Genomic DNA, 14,051 nt, shown 5'->3' with positions numbered 1-14,051 from the left:
TGCGATATTGTCCTGTGATGTGGTTGGCTTCAGGTATGAGGTCGCCGAACGCCAGTTGAGAGCAGGGAACGGCGCGCAGTCTCCTCTTCAAGGGACGTAAGATCACTCTTCCTGGAGCTGACGCCACAAGTAGTCTGCCTCATTTTACAGTCAACCAGCCGCCAAGAAACTCTGCACCTCTCAATTCACTACCCTGCATCCTGGTTCCTGGTTAGGCAATAATCCTCACTGGTCGCAAACGCGATCTACGTCAACTCGGCAGGGCACAGACATTCAGAAACGTGTCCCCGTGACCCAAATGAAGAGACTAAAACGCAGCCTTGTTTCCGAAACGCGGTAGGGAACGTGGCGGGCTACAAGAATTGTCGGGGCTGGCCCCGCGGGGGAGATGTCACCCTGCTAAAGGAAATGAGACAGAGGCCTAAAACTGCGTATATCCTTGTAGCCGTAGAGCAACGGCAACGTTATACCGCTCGCGTCAGGTGAACGTTGCTTGACATCGCGCGCAATCGGATGGTGTTGTTGTTAAGGTTGAATGAGCTTGAAGACACAGACCTCGAATGCGTTCTCCGGCAAAGGGTTTCTATGATGTTGTTCACGTCGCGCTAGGTGACAAGCCTGGCGAGCAGCGCTCTGATCAGGTCGGGCGGGTTGAGAATGCGATGTGAATAACTATGAGCCCAGGTTTACCGCGTGTTGCAGGATAGTCAAAGATACGCTCGCACGACGTGAATGGAAGGATTGGTGGTGAAAGAGCGCCGCTCGGTAGATGGGCGGAAAGTGGCCGCGCCACGTTCTCGTGAGGGCTGGAAAGTCGAGCTAGGCACGTCATCGAGAGCACGTGCGCACGCGTTTCCGACCGGGCGAGGTCACATACCGGGCCCCGCTTAAACACCACTGGGCGTCTCATCTCCCCCATCCTTAATTGTCATCAAGCGCACTTCTTTGATGACTTTCGTTACCCGTACCATCAGCCACGCATCGATATATGGCTTTCGATCGGTTCCGTTTGAAAACTTCCGATCTTCACGCGTGAGTCTTTTGCTGGGCACAAAGACCGATGAGTTTCATCCGGCTCATTCATGAGACAGCTCATAAGCTCTAGTTAAGAATGGTCCACGCGTGTGGCCAGAACAGAAGACCGTGCCGCTGTGTTAATCGCGCTCGCGAGCGAAGCTAAGTACCTCTGGATGCGATGGCCGTCGCGCATCGTAGCGGCATCATCTCCATGTCGAGTGATGCAGTACACAACAGTGAAGGCTGGAATGCAGAGTTTCGTCTCCATGGTAACGAGTCTGCTACGCAAATGAGACCGCCCAGCGCCATCGAGGACCAGATCGTTGGTCTCTACATCATCATTCACCATCAGAACCCAGACTCCCTTATGCGCATAGTGATCTGGGTTGATTCACTCCGCTCTACCTACTGATGATCTCTACCAGAGTACTAAATTTCATCCACTCACATCCGATAGTTTCACACTCTTTTCAGGCACGAGTCACTGGCAGCGATAGGACGCTGTTGTAGGTTTACAAGTCGTCTAGACGATCATTTAACCCTTCTCGCTTGCTCTCTACCGTATTAACACCACTTGCAACGTCAGCAACATCAAGCTTCGACATCCGATTTGACAAGAGCTGATTCGATACAAGCCACCGCGATGTCTACTACTTCAGAACAGTCCAAGGGCAGCCGCCCTACGAAGAGCAATAACCTCCGTCGCCGTAACGTTCCCAACACAAGGGCCTACGTCAATACCCTCTCGCCCGCCGGCCAAGTCAACAAAGTCTTGACAGACATGGCAAACCTGAAGGGCGGCAACCACCTCCGCAACTGGTCAGCTTCCGCGCGCAAGGAGCTAGCCCCTAACATCACCATCAAAGTGGAGGTTCTAGACCCCAATGGCAACAAAGTGAACGTCAACATGCCCAAGCTAGCCTTCTTCGCTGCTTCATCGGCATTCCGCCAGCACTTAGAGGCTAACCCAGATGATACCTGGGTGAAATTCTGCCACAAGGACGTCTCTCTCAATTCCATGCAGACGATCGTGAAGTGGCTGCGAGCAATCTGTACTGACCAGCAGTACACTGATATCCCCATTCCTAAGGACGTCAAGAAGGGTCTAGAGTTGCGTCTTGCTGGGCAGGTGCTGGGGATGACGCAATACACGTCTCAGATCATTAAAGGTTACATATGCGGCCTCATCTACCGTCCCGTGGAAGCAGAGGAATTGGTCCTGGTGGCTGAGCTAACGTGCAAGGAAACGGTAGAAGATCCTATCGTGGATGCTTTAGCCAACTACGTCGCTTACCTGTGTCGGTACCATCTTGTCAGCAGGAACATAGAAGACCAATATCTGGCCGCGCTTGCCGGGGGCAAATGTACGAAGCTGTTGGATGCCGTGAAAGACCACAAGATTCGAGCTATCGCGCAGAACGGATGGAAGGCTATATGCCCTCGGCCACTGGCGGAGCTTTAGACCCAGAATTAGTTTCATCGTAGTAGTGTTAGCTTGAGTTGATGAAGCTTCTGTTTTCGTTACCACTGACGGTTCGTAACCAGATATGCCAACCAGCGTGGTAACGCCAGGCGAGAGAGGCCTTCCTCTTCCCTTCGACATGTATATAATTCACCCTAGAACAGGCCCACGAGGCAGTGTGTGACCACTGTAACTCCTCGGCGGTGCCCGCCGGAATGCCCCCTGGGAGGTTACATATAGGCGTAAAACCAATATCAATCAATCAACGCCAGGCGAGAACAAGTGTGAGCAATGAACAGTGTTTCGTAAGATTGATCAAGCACCCACATTTTCAAAGTGTACCGCGTTGGCGCATTCAAAATAGTGATTCGATTAGAGTACTACCATACTGACGTATTTAGACCTTGTTCAGCCAAATGAGCTTACTCTGGTAGTCGCCCATTGGCCACGCGATGTTAAGCCCGCCGTTCATGTACGTAGCCCCACTATAGGTGGCGTTGTCCAGGTCGTTGCTATATCTCGCCTTAGGATCCAAGCCCTGTAGTCTGAGCGGAGGTGCTGCTGGCTTGATCATGTACTGTTGCTGGAACGCAAAGACTATGCTCTGGTTCCCTTCTGCACTGACGAATTGCACACCAGGCCAGTTGCTGCTGTCGGGATGCGCAAGGCGGTAGAAATCACCGGAGATGACAACGGGGTTCACCGCCTTGGCTTGGGCCATGATGGAAGGCACGGCGGAAGCTTCCTCTGGGGAGAGTTCGGATGGGTTGAGTTCGAGACCGAAGGAGCCGCACATCATGGCGACGTGACCGCGGTATTCGATGCTGATGTTGCGATGGGTGAGACCGTTGGGAACCGCAGATATGTGGCAACCCATTGCGGAGGGCGGGTAGACCAGTGATGTGCCCATCTGGATCGTGAGACGGTTTGAAGCATCAGTGTTATCACTGGTCCAGTGCTGAGGCCAGTAGTGTAGAAGACCAGGATCAAATCGGCCTCCACCTGATGCACAACCCTCCCAGAGTACATCAGGATAGCTCGTTGTGAGATTGTCGATAACGCGGTATAGACCGAGGATGTAAGTGTAGTCATCAGATGGGCGGGCAAGCTCATGCATGCCACGGTTGTTGTCCCATTTGACGTATTGGACGTTGGCGGAATCGAGTACACGAGAAATCGAGCTGATGATGTAGTCCTGGACTTCCGGCAACCCTACGTTCAGAACCAACTGGTTTCGTGTCAACGTCCTTTGGTGCTTTCCAGCATGCAGGACCCAGTCGGGGTGCTCATGGTACAAGGTGGAATTGGGGTTTACCATCTCTGGTTCTACCCAAATACCAAATTGTAAAGGCGTGGACGACGCATTCAACACCGTGAAGTTATTGACTTGCTCCACGTACGGGCCTAGACCATCGGGGAACTTTGCTGGGTTGGGTGTCCAGTCTCCGAGACCCATAGTATCATTGTTGCGCGGGTACTCGACACCAAACCAGCCATCGTCCATCACGAACAGTTCAATTCCAAGCTCTTCCGCCTCGCCGGCCAGGCTGACTAGAGACGTTTCGTTGATATCGAAACTCAGCCCTTCCCACGAATTGAGCAGAATGGGGCGGGTTTGGTCCGTGAACTTGTGTCGAGAGAGGTGATTGCGATAGAGATCATGGAACGAGCGCGACACGCCACCAACACCCTGAGAGGAGTACACACCGACAGCTTCGGGAGACTGGAACATCTCCCCTGGTGCCACGCGAATGCTGGAATGAAGCGGGTTAAGGCCCATGAGAACGCGCACATAGCCGTTGGAGAAGCGCTGTGCTGTAGCTTCAAAGCTACCAGTCCAAACTAAACTGATGCCCCAAGCCTCTCCGCTAGATTCGGTGGTGGTTGGCGAAACCAACGCGAAGAAAGGGTTGTGAAGATGAGATGCATATCCTGCGGTACTTCGGAACCTGATAGATGTCAGTATTTATACAGCAACGCCTAGGCATATCAACTCACGAAGTCTCGCCATAATCGATCTTCCTCCTCACGGTCTGGAACTCATGCGACCAATCACCGTGAGGCTCAATCATCTCGAGGTCGAGATTGGGGAAGTCGGTGCTAAAGCTCGACGCTCTCTCGATGACGATATCAGCAGTACCGTTGTTCGCAATGCTGAAGCTACGTGCAATAGCGTTGTACTTGGGGAAGATTGAGTACATCAATGAAGCGGAAACATCCGACACGTTGTCGTGCATGTGCACGGTTACCGTCGTGACATCGCCAGCTTCTCCATAAGTCGCAGGTAGTCCTGGCAGAGAAGGCTTTCCCTGCACAATGTCGTGGGATTGGTAGCGGAAAGCGGATATCGTGTCGCCATCGGTGTGTTCGATATGGATAGCTGGTAAACGGAAGTCGCCGCGGCCAATATCGGGAAACTCGCGACGCTCGTTGCCTATCTCGCCAGCTACCCATCCGGATGGTAGGATGTAGGCTGGTGGTGTGAAGTCGTCGGTTGGTCCTCCAAAGTGATCTGAGATGAGGTCGCCAGACTCGGTATCAACGTGGAACAGGTATGACATGCCGTCGGCAGTAAGCGTGAAGTTTGTGCCAGATGCCTGAATAGCTGCCTCGAATTAGCGACTGCCTCTATTGTAACCTATAGCTATGTCTTACCATCTTGCGCCACAACAGCGCTGGCCAAAAGGCTCAACGCGAGACCCTTCGTACCAATCATTGCTAGATCTTACAGGTGAGCAATGCATCACGAATGTTCGTCAAGGTACCTTCTTAAGTACACTCCCAACCACCCTGGTCGCATGCCTAGCTTACATCGGGGATGCAGTGGACTGATCATCGTGAGGGGAAGTGGGGAGGGTCCGGGGTCGACAGACAAGCCTTTCAGCAATGGAACTCTGCGTAAATTGCAGCGATTGGGCCAGCTGCGGAAGATGGCGGATAGGATGCCGGATGGAGAAGGGACGGTGCTACTCTGGGTCGGTGCGACGTTTAGCCGCGGTTGATGTCGTCAACGGTCCCATAGAAGGCTGCAGCTGCCATCGCCCATCAGGTACATTAGCACAACGTTGAGCGGAAAACTACAGGAAAACGATGTGGCTGCCGTAGAAAAGCCGTTCAAGTAGCGCCAGCACCTCGTTCAAGGAAAACTCTGGACGCCCTAGAGCCTACGTTAACGAGGACAGCTGCAATCCACGGCCCAAGGTCAACGCAGGCTCCAGGGTATCCAATTTTTCCTTGAATGAGGTGCCAGCTGCTGGAGAACATGGCACGGGTGCAAATCTCGGGATGTATGCTCGAGGCTAGAGCGCCCAGTTGTCAGTGCTACTGTACAAGGGCCAAAGTCGTGATGCATGCTATTAAACTATACTGACGCTGGATAAGCTTTTGCTCAAACGCTTGACTCGTCGACCCACAAACCCGTCTTGCGATCTATCTCAGCTATGTCTTCCGCAAGATGAGAGCCATCACCCATAGCCTGATTCGTAGCTAGGGCTTTCAAACACCAGGCATGCCCAACCACGCTCTGACCTGTGGGACGCCTCTTGGAAGAAAGTAAACAGTCCACAGCGCTGCAAAGGCAACCAAAAGGCCCGTGAACTTCTCAAACCAAGTGTGGAAGTAGGCGGCCGTCATGAGGAGCATCCACCACATCAGCGCGGCGACACCAAGCGCGAACTTGACGCCACGCGCAGTAGCCTCGCCCTCAGACTTGACGAGGTCCTTCTCCACTGCGACGCTCGCAACTTTGCCATCAGGCAAGGTGATGAGCCTTCCATCCCTCAGTCCCTCTACACGCGTCAACGCAGGCAGAAACTCCAGCCACAGGAGTGACGAGCCAAGTATGAGCAAGAAGACGTGTCCAGAGATATCGTGTCCGCCCTTCCATGTTCCCCCAACCGCCTTGCACGTCGCCGCGGTAATGTACTCTCTCGTGGTGCTCATTTCTTCCCTCGCCTCCGGGTCCCTGATGATTTCGCACTGGCCTCCCGTGAACCTGAACCCGCGATCAATCAGCGGCGGCCCAAAGCACCACTGCGTCATGAAGCACCACCATGTTGTCACGACGCCATATCGCATCACCGCTCGGATGCGTCTCGCGCTGGCACCCTGGCCGAATCCAGGGTGAAAGGTGACGAAGACGGCGAATGCGAGTGTCGTCCAGAACCAGCCTTGCTTGACAAAGTATACGTTGAAGATGTTCTTCTTCTGCGCAAAGTACGAGGGCGCGAATTCGGCGGGGTGGGACTGGAGGACGGCGGAGTAGGGCGCACTGCGGTTTGAGGGTGATATTATGCTGAACACGCTACCCATGAGGAGCGTCAATGGGTAGATGGCGATGAGCTGCGCCTCGAGGCGGGTGGGGAGGAAGGGCGAGCGGCGCGCGGACGTAGAGCGAACGGTACCGCTGGGCATGCCGGCTGTGATAGGAGCCCCATTGCTGATGTCGGTGTCGGCTTTTCGACGCGTTGCCATGGTTGTTGTGGACGGGGGATGGGCTCTGTTGAGCTGGAGGGTAAGGGCGTGGCAGTTCCCACCTGGGCACGAAGCGAAACTCGCGAACAATGACGTTATTTGGTTTTGGCGGCTGAGCCAGGCGCGACACCCTAGCCCTATTCGGCCTGCCACCGCCAGCCTCCACAATGACAGCACTCATGCAAGAAAAAAACCTGAATAGGTCTGCAGACTACATTGAGATGAAAACATGCAAAGTAGCTGAGCTCAACCCAATGTAGGCTCCAGGGTGTGTAGGGTTTACATTGGTTGACGTGGGTCTCTTGCCTATCCCAGGGCTTCCCAGGCTCGGTTAAAAGACGTCAGCACAGCAAGAGCTCACTACCGGGAGACAGCATAGCACAGACTCAAGTTCGTGTCTTTCAGGTGGTATCCGAGCTGGACCGGGAGCTATCAACTCTCAATCAATCTCGGTGGATCGGTGACAGGGGCGTGCAGTAATCAACTACTGGCGAACCGAGTAACATGCTCAATTAGAATACACCGAGCCCTGGCAATCTGATAGTAAGTCACGGAGGCGATACTATTGATTGCATGATTTTCAGTCAAGTCGTCGAAATGTTGAACTACGTAGGTAAACTAGACAAGGCGAAATTCACCGTGAAACACCTCCACACTCACATTTCACTGTAGTTGCCTAGTTTCGCTCGCCGCATGTCCCTTATGGCTCTCTCGAAGGTCAGTCCATTCTCCCCACTTCCTTCAAGTCGCCCACATGGAGTCAGTAGTCGCCGTCCACACGAACGAGGGCAGCCCAGCAGCGCAATCTGCTCTGGCCGCGCTCGCAGCCACTCTGAACATCAACGAGCACGCGCTGAAGACGGCTCTCAATGGCGCGTTCGATCTACTGCCCGCGGCCGCAGGTAATGCAATGCTTGCGCTGCAAATGAGCTTTCAACGGCTGTCGTACCACATTGACAGCAAGGCTTTGGTCGAGATTATCATGACATTTCGACGAGAATTCGGCGGCGCTCTGAGTATGGAACGAGGTCAGTGTTACAGAAAGTCCAATATAGTTCCTCGCTGACAGAATTTCTCAGTCAAGTATGCGACACCCGCCCGGGCAACTTACAGTCAAGTCCATGGGCCGTATTCAGATCAAAACGTACATATCGGTCCTCCGCGGTACTCTGCCCCAGGTTTTCGATCATCCGGCGAGCCTGTTGGCCTACACTATAACTTCCCGGTAGCAGCACACTACCGAACTCAGAACTATGCATTGCCGTGGGGCTCAGGCTATAATGATAACGCCCTAAGGAACGCGACACAGCCAGGTGTGATGTCGACGAACCACATATCTCCTGTCTCCCCAGGTTACCAAGGTCCTATAATGGCTAGCCAGAGGAACGAGGCACCCTCGGTACTCCCAGACGGTCCATATTTCGGTCGGTATCAGTGAGTGATACGAGTTTGGCCCACTCGTGGAAGACGTAGCGGAAGGCTGGTTTTGATGAAACATTCGTAGTGTTCTGTACGAACAAGCTAGTCGGGTTGCAATGTTTCATGCATTTTTCGCTTTCCAAGGTTTGGTCGGTAGGATGCCTACCTCTTGATTCCTTAGCCATGATACCGACCGTGAATGTAGTTTCATTACCAGCGTTTAGTACAGCCTACACAATAGTTAGCTTGCTCAAATGGCAAGTGATCAACTGCCATCTATGTGCGGAACAAGCAAACGTACTCGTATTGTTGCATAAAGGAGTATACACGCGTGAGTCGAGGAACAATAAGGTCATGTCGTCTTTGAATAGCTAACGGATGTTTGACTCAACTTCACCTGCCTTCACCTGGTATATACACTCAGAAGAATGTCGTGCTCACGGTCCATTCTGGCTCACTTTTCACACCTTCAGTGTTTATATGTTCTCTTTCTTACCATCGTCTTCCCTCTGCAACCTCAAACTTATAACGAACAATCTTCATATACAGTATCATGGCCAATAACTCGAACTCCAACAGCCCCAATCACGAAGAACCTTCTGGTGGTGCTGGATATCGCCCCCTGAAATACCTGGACGAATCTCTGTTCCCAAACAACGATGGGGACTTCGCACCTTCATTCATGCAGCCACACGGACCAGCCAGTCGCCTACACACTCGACGTAAGCCAATATAACGGTACTGTAGTCTTCAATCTAATTTTCATGCGTAGCCCCAGCGGCGAATCCACCTCCATGGGAAGACCCGGCTCAGGCTTGGCGGTACGTGGACGACGACAGGGTATGGACCGGCGAGGCCTTCGTGGTTTCCCGTCGTACTCGGCCAGATACAAGGACAGGCAGGGCCAATCCGCAGGCCTCTGGGTCTTCAACAGCGGCTGCAGCTCCACAAGACCCTAGGCAAACCCAAGCACCGAGGGGCCTACATGGTCATGGTGTCTTTAATTCCATTGGACAGCCGCATGCTCCAGTAAATCTTCAGAAGCGTGAGCCAGGCAGTAAGATGATCCGAAACACCTTGGTATTCTTCCCGCTAAATCATTGTTCCGCAGCCTTTCCAATTCCAGTTCCTGGTAGCCGTGATAGTGCCTTGCGAGGTACACCTGCGGCTCCTCGAAAGACCGTGAAAGCCCCATCACCTAGCAGCAATGGTGAATTCGTGTTCACCGGCTGGAACGACGAAGCCAAGCGAGAGCTCTTCATGTGGAAAGTAAAGCGCAAGAAGGGCTACCCTTTCTTTTTGCATCTCTTTCCTGGTGAGACTGCGGATTCACTACACGAGGCGTTCAAGTTGTACAAAAATGAAGGAGAGCGTTTGTTGAACGGATAAAGGTGCACAGGACCGGTGGTGTTTGGATTTAGGTAGGACGTATACGTATTCGTTGGTCGGACGGAGGACATTGATGCGATCTAGGCTGCTGGCTTCACGCCAGTGAACTTGTTGGATTGAATGGGTAATATAGTACTGTGACCCATCAGGCCATAGTATGAGGATACGTCTGAAAGGCGATAATGTTTTGCATATCGTCGCGTCCGAACAGGAAATGACTCCAAGCCCAAGTCCGCGACGCAGATACGTAATGAACATTGAATGAGTAGTCGGAATGAATCGACTGGAAAGAATGACGAGTCATGGTGACGTGAGGCGCGTGTTGCGCGGGATTAGTCATCGATATTAGCGCGTCAATCTCGCGTGGCCGCCAGTCGTCATTGCCGTTGTCCTCTCACCAAACGCATCTCATCCCATCTCCTTTCGGGCACATTCTCCTCACTTCGCTTCATGCTTTTCGCGAATAACATGCGTTCATCCGTGTTATAGAGGCAGTCACAAGATGGTAATGTGGAGCTCCTGATCATGTCCGTCCACACGTGGTCTTGCTTCGCTAGACAGACCTCGGGATCCCGCGATGCACGCAGCAATACCGCGAGGCTCTCTGACAACCGAGAAACTCGTACGACAACTAGTTTCTGTTCTGATTCGAAACCCAGCAGTCAACACACCGTACACAAATGTCAGCATCCCATTCAAATCCGGTCTTGGCTTTCATGGCACTACACACAAGACAGCACTTGGAATGCTTAACCATGGGGATAGCTCTTATCTGGGCTTTCAAAGACGGCTTCATCTGAGGCCGAAAATTCCGAAGAGTCGAAGATCATGGCCCTGACGGGAGCTGCGACGCTTGTGCGACATGAAGAACCCCAGCATCCTAGCGAGCGGTCGGCCCCGCCGCGCACTGGCGTTTGACACACTGTTCCGACCACTCTGGATCGCCAAGCTGGCCTGTAAATGTTGTGAAAGCGTTCCATCATGTAATTCCGGCAATGCCAACGACGGGTGGCTGAGGGAAGCAGATGTCACTGGGACTCATGGGCTTGAGAAGCATTTATTCGCAGTAGGCCTCAGGAGGTGCACCTGATGAGCTCACTAGTACCATCGCTTTACTTCACAGTCATCTGTTCATCTTGCTGCCGGACAGCTGTTTCTTGTCTACGTCTTCTTTCGATCCGCTAATTAACAAACTCTCTCGATATGAAGCTCTCTCTGGAATTGACTCTCGGTCTACTGGCCGTATCATGCGTCGATGCATTCGTCGTTCCCCCTCGCACGCTATGGGCAGTATGTTGATCCGATGCACCATCTTGGCTACTCAACACGTTATCTCTCTTGTTAAAGCCTGTCACTCACTGCGTATGCTGACACTCATGCTAGACTAAAGCAAACCTTGCCTCTCGCTCGTATCGCGCACACCCTGTCAGACGTGACGCAGACTTTCAGAGCTTGGAGTCGTTGACCCATGGAGGAAGTCGCCGCCGCGAGGCCCAAAAGCAAGGTGGCGGAGGAGGTGGTCTCACGATCGGAGGACTCACTCTAGGCGGCTCAGGCGGTGGTATCACTGGCAATGGTCTCAAGCTCGGCGGAAATCAGCAGGGCAATGGTACTGCGGTAGCTGCAGAGGAGCCCAAGTCTTCAGCAGCAGAGGGCGAGAAGTCCGCCACCGCCGGTGAAAAGCCTGCTGTCGCCGCCGAGCAAGAGTCAGAAGAGGGTGCGGCTGGTGCTGGCGCTGGTACGGAGAACCAGCCCGGACGCGCCGAAGGAGAAGCAGCAAGGAAAGAAGCTGAACAGGAAGCTCAAGAGGCCGAGGGTGAGAAGTCAAACGGTGTCAAGGCTACTGAAGAGTCTGAGAAGTTCTCTGAGGAATCTGGTATCACCCTCGGCGAGGACGGTGCCGCGGCGAACCTCGGTGGAAACCTGGGTATCACGCAGGGCTCCGACGGCAGCAAGTCAATCGGCGGGTCAAACGGTATCAACATCGCTGCCAATGGAGAAGCAACACTGGCAGGTAATGAGTGATAATTGGCCGCCTGACAACACAAGGATGTGTCAACCCTTTCTGTTGATTTTGCTTGTATCTCTCATTCGTATATGATTATCTGTACAATGATCACATGTCTGGAGCTCGCGTTTCGAGAACTACTCTCATTGCTTGCCTGGATGAGCTGTGTTCTCTCACCAGCGCGAACAGACGGTGAATGCAAGCGGTCATCATGTCGCGTTGCTTGGAAAGCGTCAGAGCTTGTCGCGAACATCGCCGGCTGACCTCCTATAGAGGCCAGCCGCTGTCAGTCTTATTTCAGATTTTCTCTTTCGTAGTTCACCGTTCATCGCTCACATCTGCACCTGGCGTGCCTTCCTCCCTGGTGAGGATGCTCCGCCAAGCATGGACCCTGCTGTGCATATCAGGTAGGTACGACCCAAGCTCATACCCCATCGCCACAACGCACACACGCAGCGCAGAAATCGGTTATCGATTTCGCGAAAACATGGCTTCCTCCGCCTTCGACAACGATGATGACGGCAGTCATTTAGGAAGACAGCAGCAGCCTACACCCCTCCCCAACAGCGCCGTCGCATCTGAGAACAATGGCTCTGACAGTGACGACGAGAGGGACTTGTTCAGGCTATCACTGGAGCTGACAATCGCGGACCGCAACAATAGCGATCTGAAGCGGGAGATTCAGCGGTTACAAAGTGAAGTCGACGCCAGTAAGACTCGGGAAAGGGATCTGGAGCGGACGAATGAGCTCAATATCGTCACGGTCTCTGAAGCGAAGTCACTGCGCGCACGAGTACAGGCGCTCGGATCCACCATTGAACAAAAGGATACCGAACTGATCATCGCACGACGCGCTATGACTACAGCGGAACAAGATGCAGCCAATACTCGTGCACAATTCCAGGCCAACGTCCGTCGTCTCCAGGGTAGAGTCGACTCTCTTGAGGGCGAGCTTTCCAATGCCAACGCACGCTCCAACGAGATGGCCATCAGTCAAGCGACATTTGACGATTTGCAAACGCGGGTCGACCAGCTGTCTGCTCAGAATCGTCAGTATGTTTCGGAGGCGAACATCAACACTACGGATGTGCAGCGCCTGATGAGCAAGATCGAGGTTCAAAAGAGAGAGCTCGAAGATCTTCAAAAGAAACTCGTTAATGCCGAGACAGTCAGAGATCGGTACGTACTACATCACATTGTTATCCGCTTTGCGGGATTTTTTGGTAGGCCCGGAAGGCTTTCAGTGTATCTTTACCACTCTCACAAATCATGAGAGTGCTGCGAGTTCCTCCAGGCCTACCCAAAACCTAGTCACGACTTTCTCTTCCACAAAGCAGCTGCTAACATGGTCACAGGCTCCATACAACAGCGGCGCAGATGCAGGCGGACAGGGACATCCAAGCTGCCGGATATTCGCCATCCTCTGACCGCAGTGTGGATGAGGACCCGGAAGCAGAGAACGAGGTCGATATCATCAAGGACAAGCTCGCTGAGCTCAGGTGGAACGCACTCGACTACGTGATGGACCTCGATCTAGCCAACAGAAACTTCCGAGCCTTCGACTGCGAGCACGATAATGTTAGGAATGTCCCTGACGGAAGGAACTCATCGTATGGGCCTACCGCTGTCAGAGTAGCACAGGACATCTTTCGGGATTGGCAGGATGATGAACAGTTCATGAGAGGGTATACACATCGACGACAGAAGCTGATAAAGCATCACAAGGCTCATGGACGCATTCAGGAAGGGAACGGTGTTCGGTTCTGGCTTCTCCGGGACGAGTTCAACAATCTTGACGGTCAACGTGGGGTCAACGTCACCTACAACTGATGTATTGGCGGGATGGACGGAGCGAATATACAGGTCGATGATGACTACATAGCGAGTACCGTTTGCGGAAGGCACGATGATGATGGAGGCGGGAGGTGTACAGTGTGATGTGCGTGGTTTGTATGAAAGACGCTGATATCGCGAGGATATCGATGCGCTACTCTAGCCAGACGTACGTGTACATAGAAAAATCTCCAAAAAATCTTGGCTATTGCCTATATCCCTGTGTGTCTCATGGTCTGGAGTGTGGTACATAAGCATTGCTACATAATGTGAAGGGAGCGAGCGAATGACGTAATGCGCACTAAAATACTGTGCAAACCGCCCTAACACCAATATCCTACAACATCCTCATCCCGTCCAAGATCTCAACATCAACATTTCATTTTACAGGGATAATAGTTATTCCGACAAATGCTGACTTTCACGCAACTCTTCTTCCTGTATCAGATC

At 52.9% G+C, this 14,051-nt stretch overlaps 6 protein-coding genes across 6 annotated transcripts; 4 read left to right on the top strand and 2 right to left on the bottom strand.

Moving 5' to 3' along the window:
• Positions 1–1,660: 1,660 nt before the first annotated feature.
• Positions 1,661–2,479, top strand: J4E85_003029 (uncharacterized protein; the record flags this gene model as incomplete). Its single annotated transcript, XM_051467302.1, has 1 exon — positions 1,661–2,479. The coding sequence occupies one exon, from the start codon at positions 1,661–1,663 to the stop codon at positions 2,477–2,479; it is 819 nt and encodes a 272-aa protein (XP_051328461.1).
• Positions 2,480–2,876: 397 nt separating this feature from the next.
• Positions 2,877–5,195, bottom strand: J4E85_003028 (uncharacterized protein; the record flags this gene model as incomplete). Its single annotated transcript, XM_051467301.1, has 3 exons — positions 2,877–4,428; positions 4,478–5,084; positions 5,135–5,195. 3 exons carry the CDS (start codon positions 5,193–5,195, stop codon positions 2,877–2,879), a joined length of 2,220 nt encoding a protein of 739 aa, XP_051328460.1.
• Positions 5,196–5,974: 779 nt separating this feature from the next.
• On the bottom strand, positions 5,975–6,952 carry J4E85_003027 (uncharacterized protein; the record flags this gene model as incomplete). The annotated part of the gene is made up of 1 exon (XM_051467300.1): positions 5,975–6,952. One exon carries the CDS (start codon positions 6,950–6,952, stop codon positions 5,975–5,977), a length of 978 nt encoding a protein of 325 aa, XP_051328459.1.
• Positions 6,953–7,706: 754 nt separating this feature from the next.
• On the top strand, positions 7,707–8,181 carry J4E85_003026 (uncharacterized protein; the record flags this gene model as incomplete). Its single annotated transcript, XM_051467299.1, has 2 exons — positions 7,707–7,980; positions 8,066–8,181. The coding sequence occupies 2 exons, from the start codon at positions 7,707–7,709 to the stop codon at positions 8,179–8,181; spliced, it is 390 nt and encodes a 129-aa protein (XP_051328458.1).
• A 2,862-nt stretch (positions 8,182–11,043) lies between these two features.
• Positions 11,044–11,785, top strand: J4E85_003025 (uncharacterized protein; the record flags this gene model as incomplete). The annotated part of the gene is made up of 2 exons (XM_051467298.1): positions 11,044–11,050; positions 11,202–11,785. The coding sequence occupies 2 exons, from the start codon at positions 11,044–11,046 to the stop codon at positions 11,783–11,785; spliced, it is 591 nt and encodes a 196-aa protein (XP_051328457.1).
• A 470-nt stretch (positions 11,786–12,255) lies between these two features.
• J4E85_003024 (uncharacterized protein) lies at positions 12,256–13,598 on the top strand (the record flags this gene model as incomplete). The annotated part of the gene is made up of 2 exons (XM_051467297.1): positions 12,256–12,947; positions 13,124–13,598. 2 exons carry the CDS (start codon positions 12,256–12,258, stop codon positions 13,596–13,598), a joined length of 1,167 nt encoding a protein of 388 aa, XP_051328456.1.
• Between the last annotated feature and the right edge of the window lie 453 nt (positions 13,599–14,051).

The sequence above is a fragment of the Alternaria conjuncta genome, assembly GCF_024043145.1.
Source record: "Alternaria conjuncta strain BMP 0040 chromosome Unknown scaffold_4, whole genome shotgun sequence".
NCBI lineage: Eukaryota > Fungi > Ascomycota > Dothideomycetes > Pleosporales > Pleosporaceae > Alternaria > Alternaria conjuncta.
Note: the sequence above shows the minus strand (reverse complement) of the source record. Positions and strands in the feature narration are given on the sequence as shown.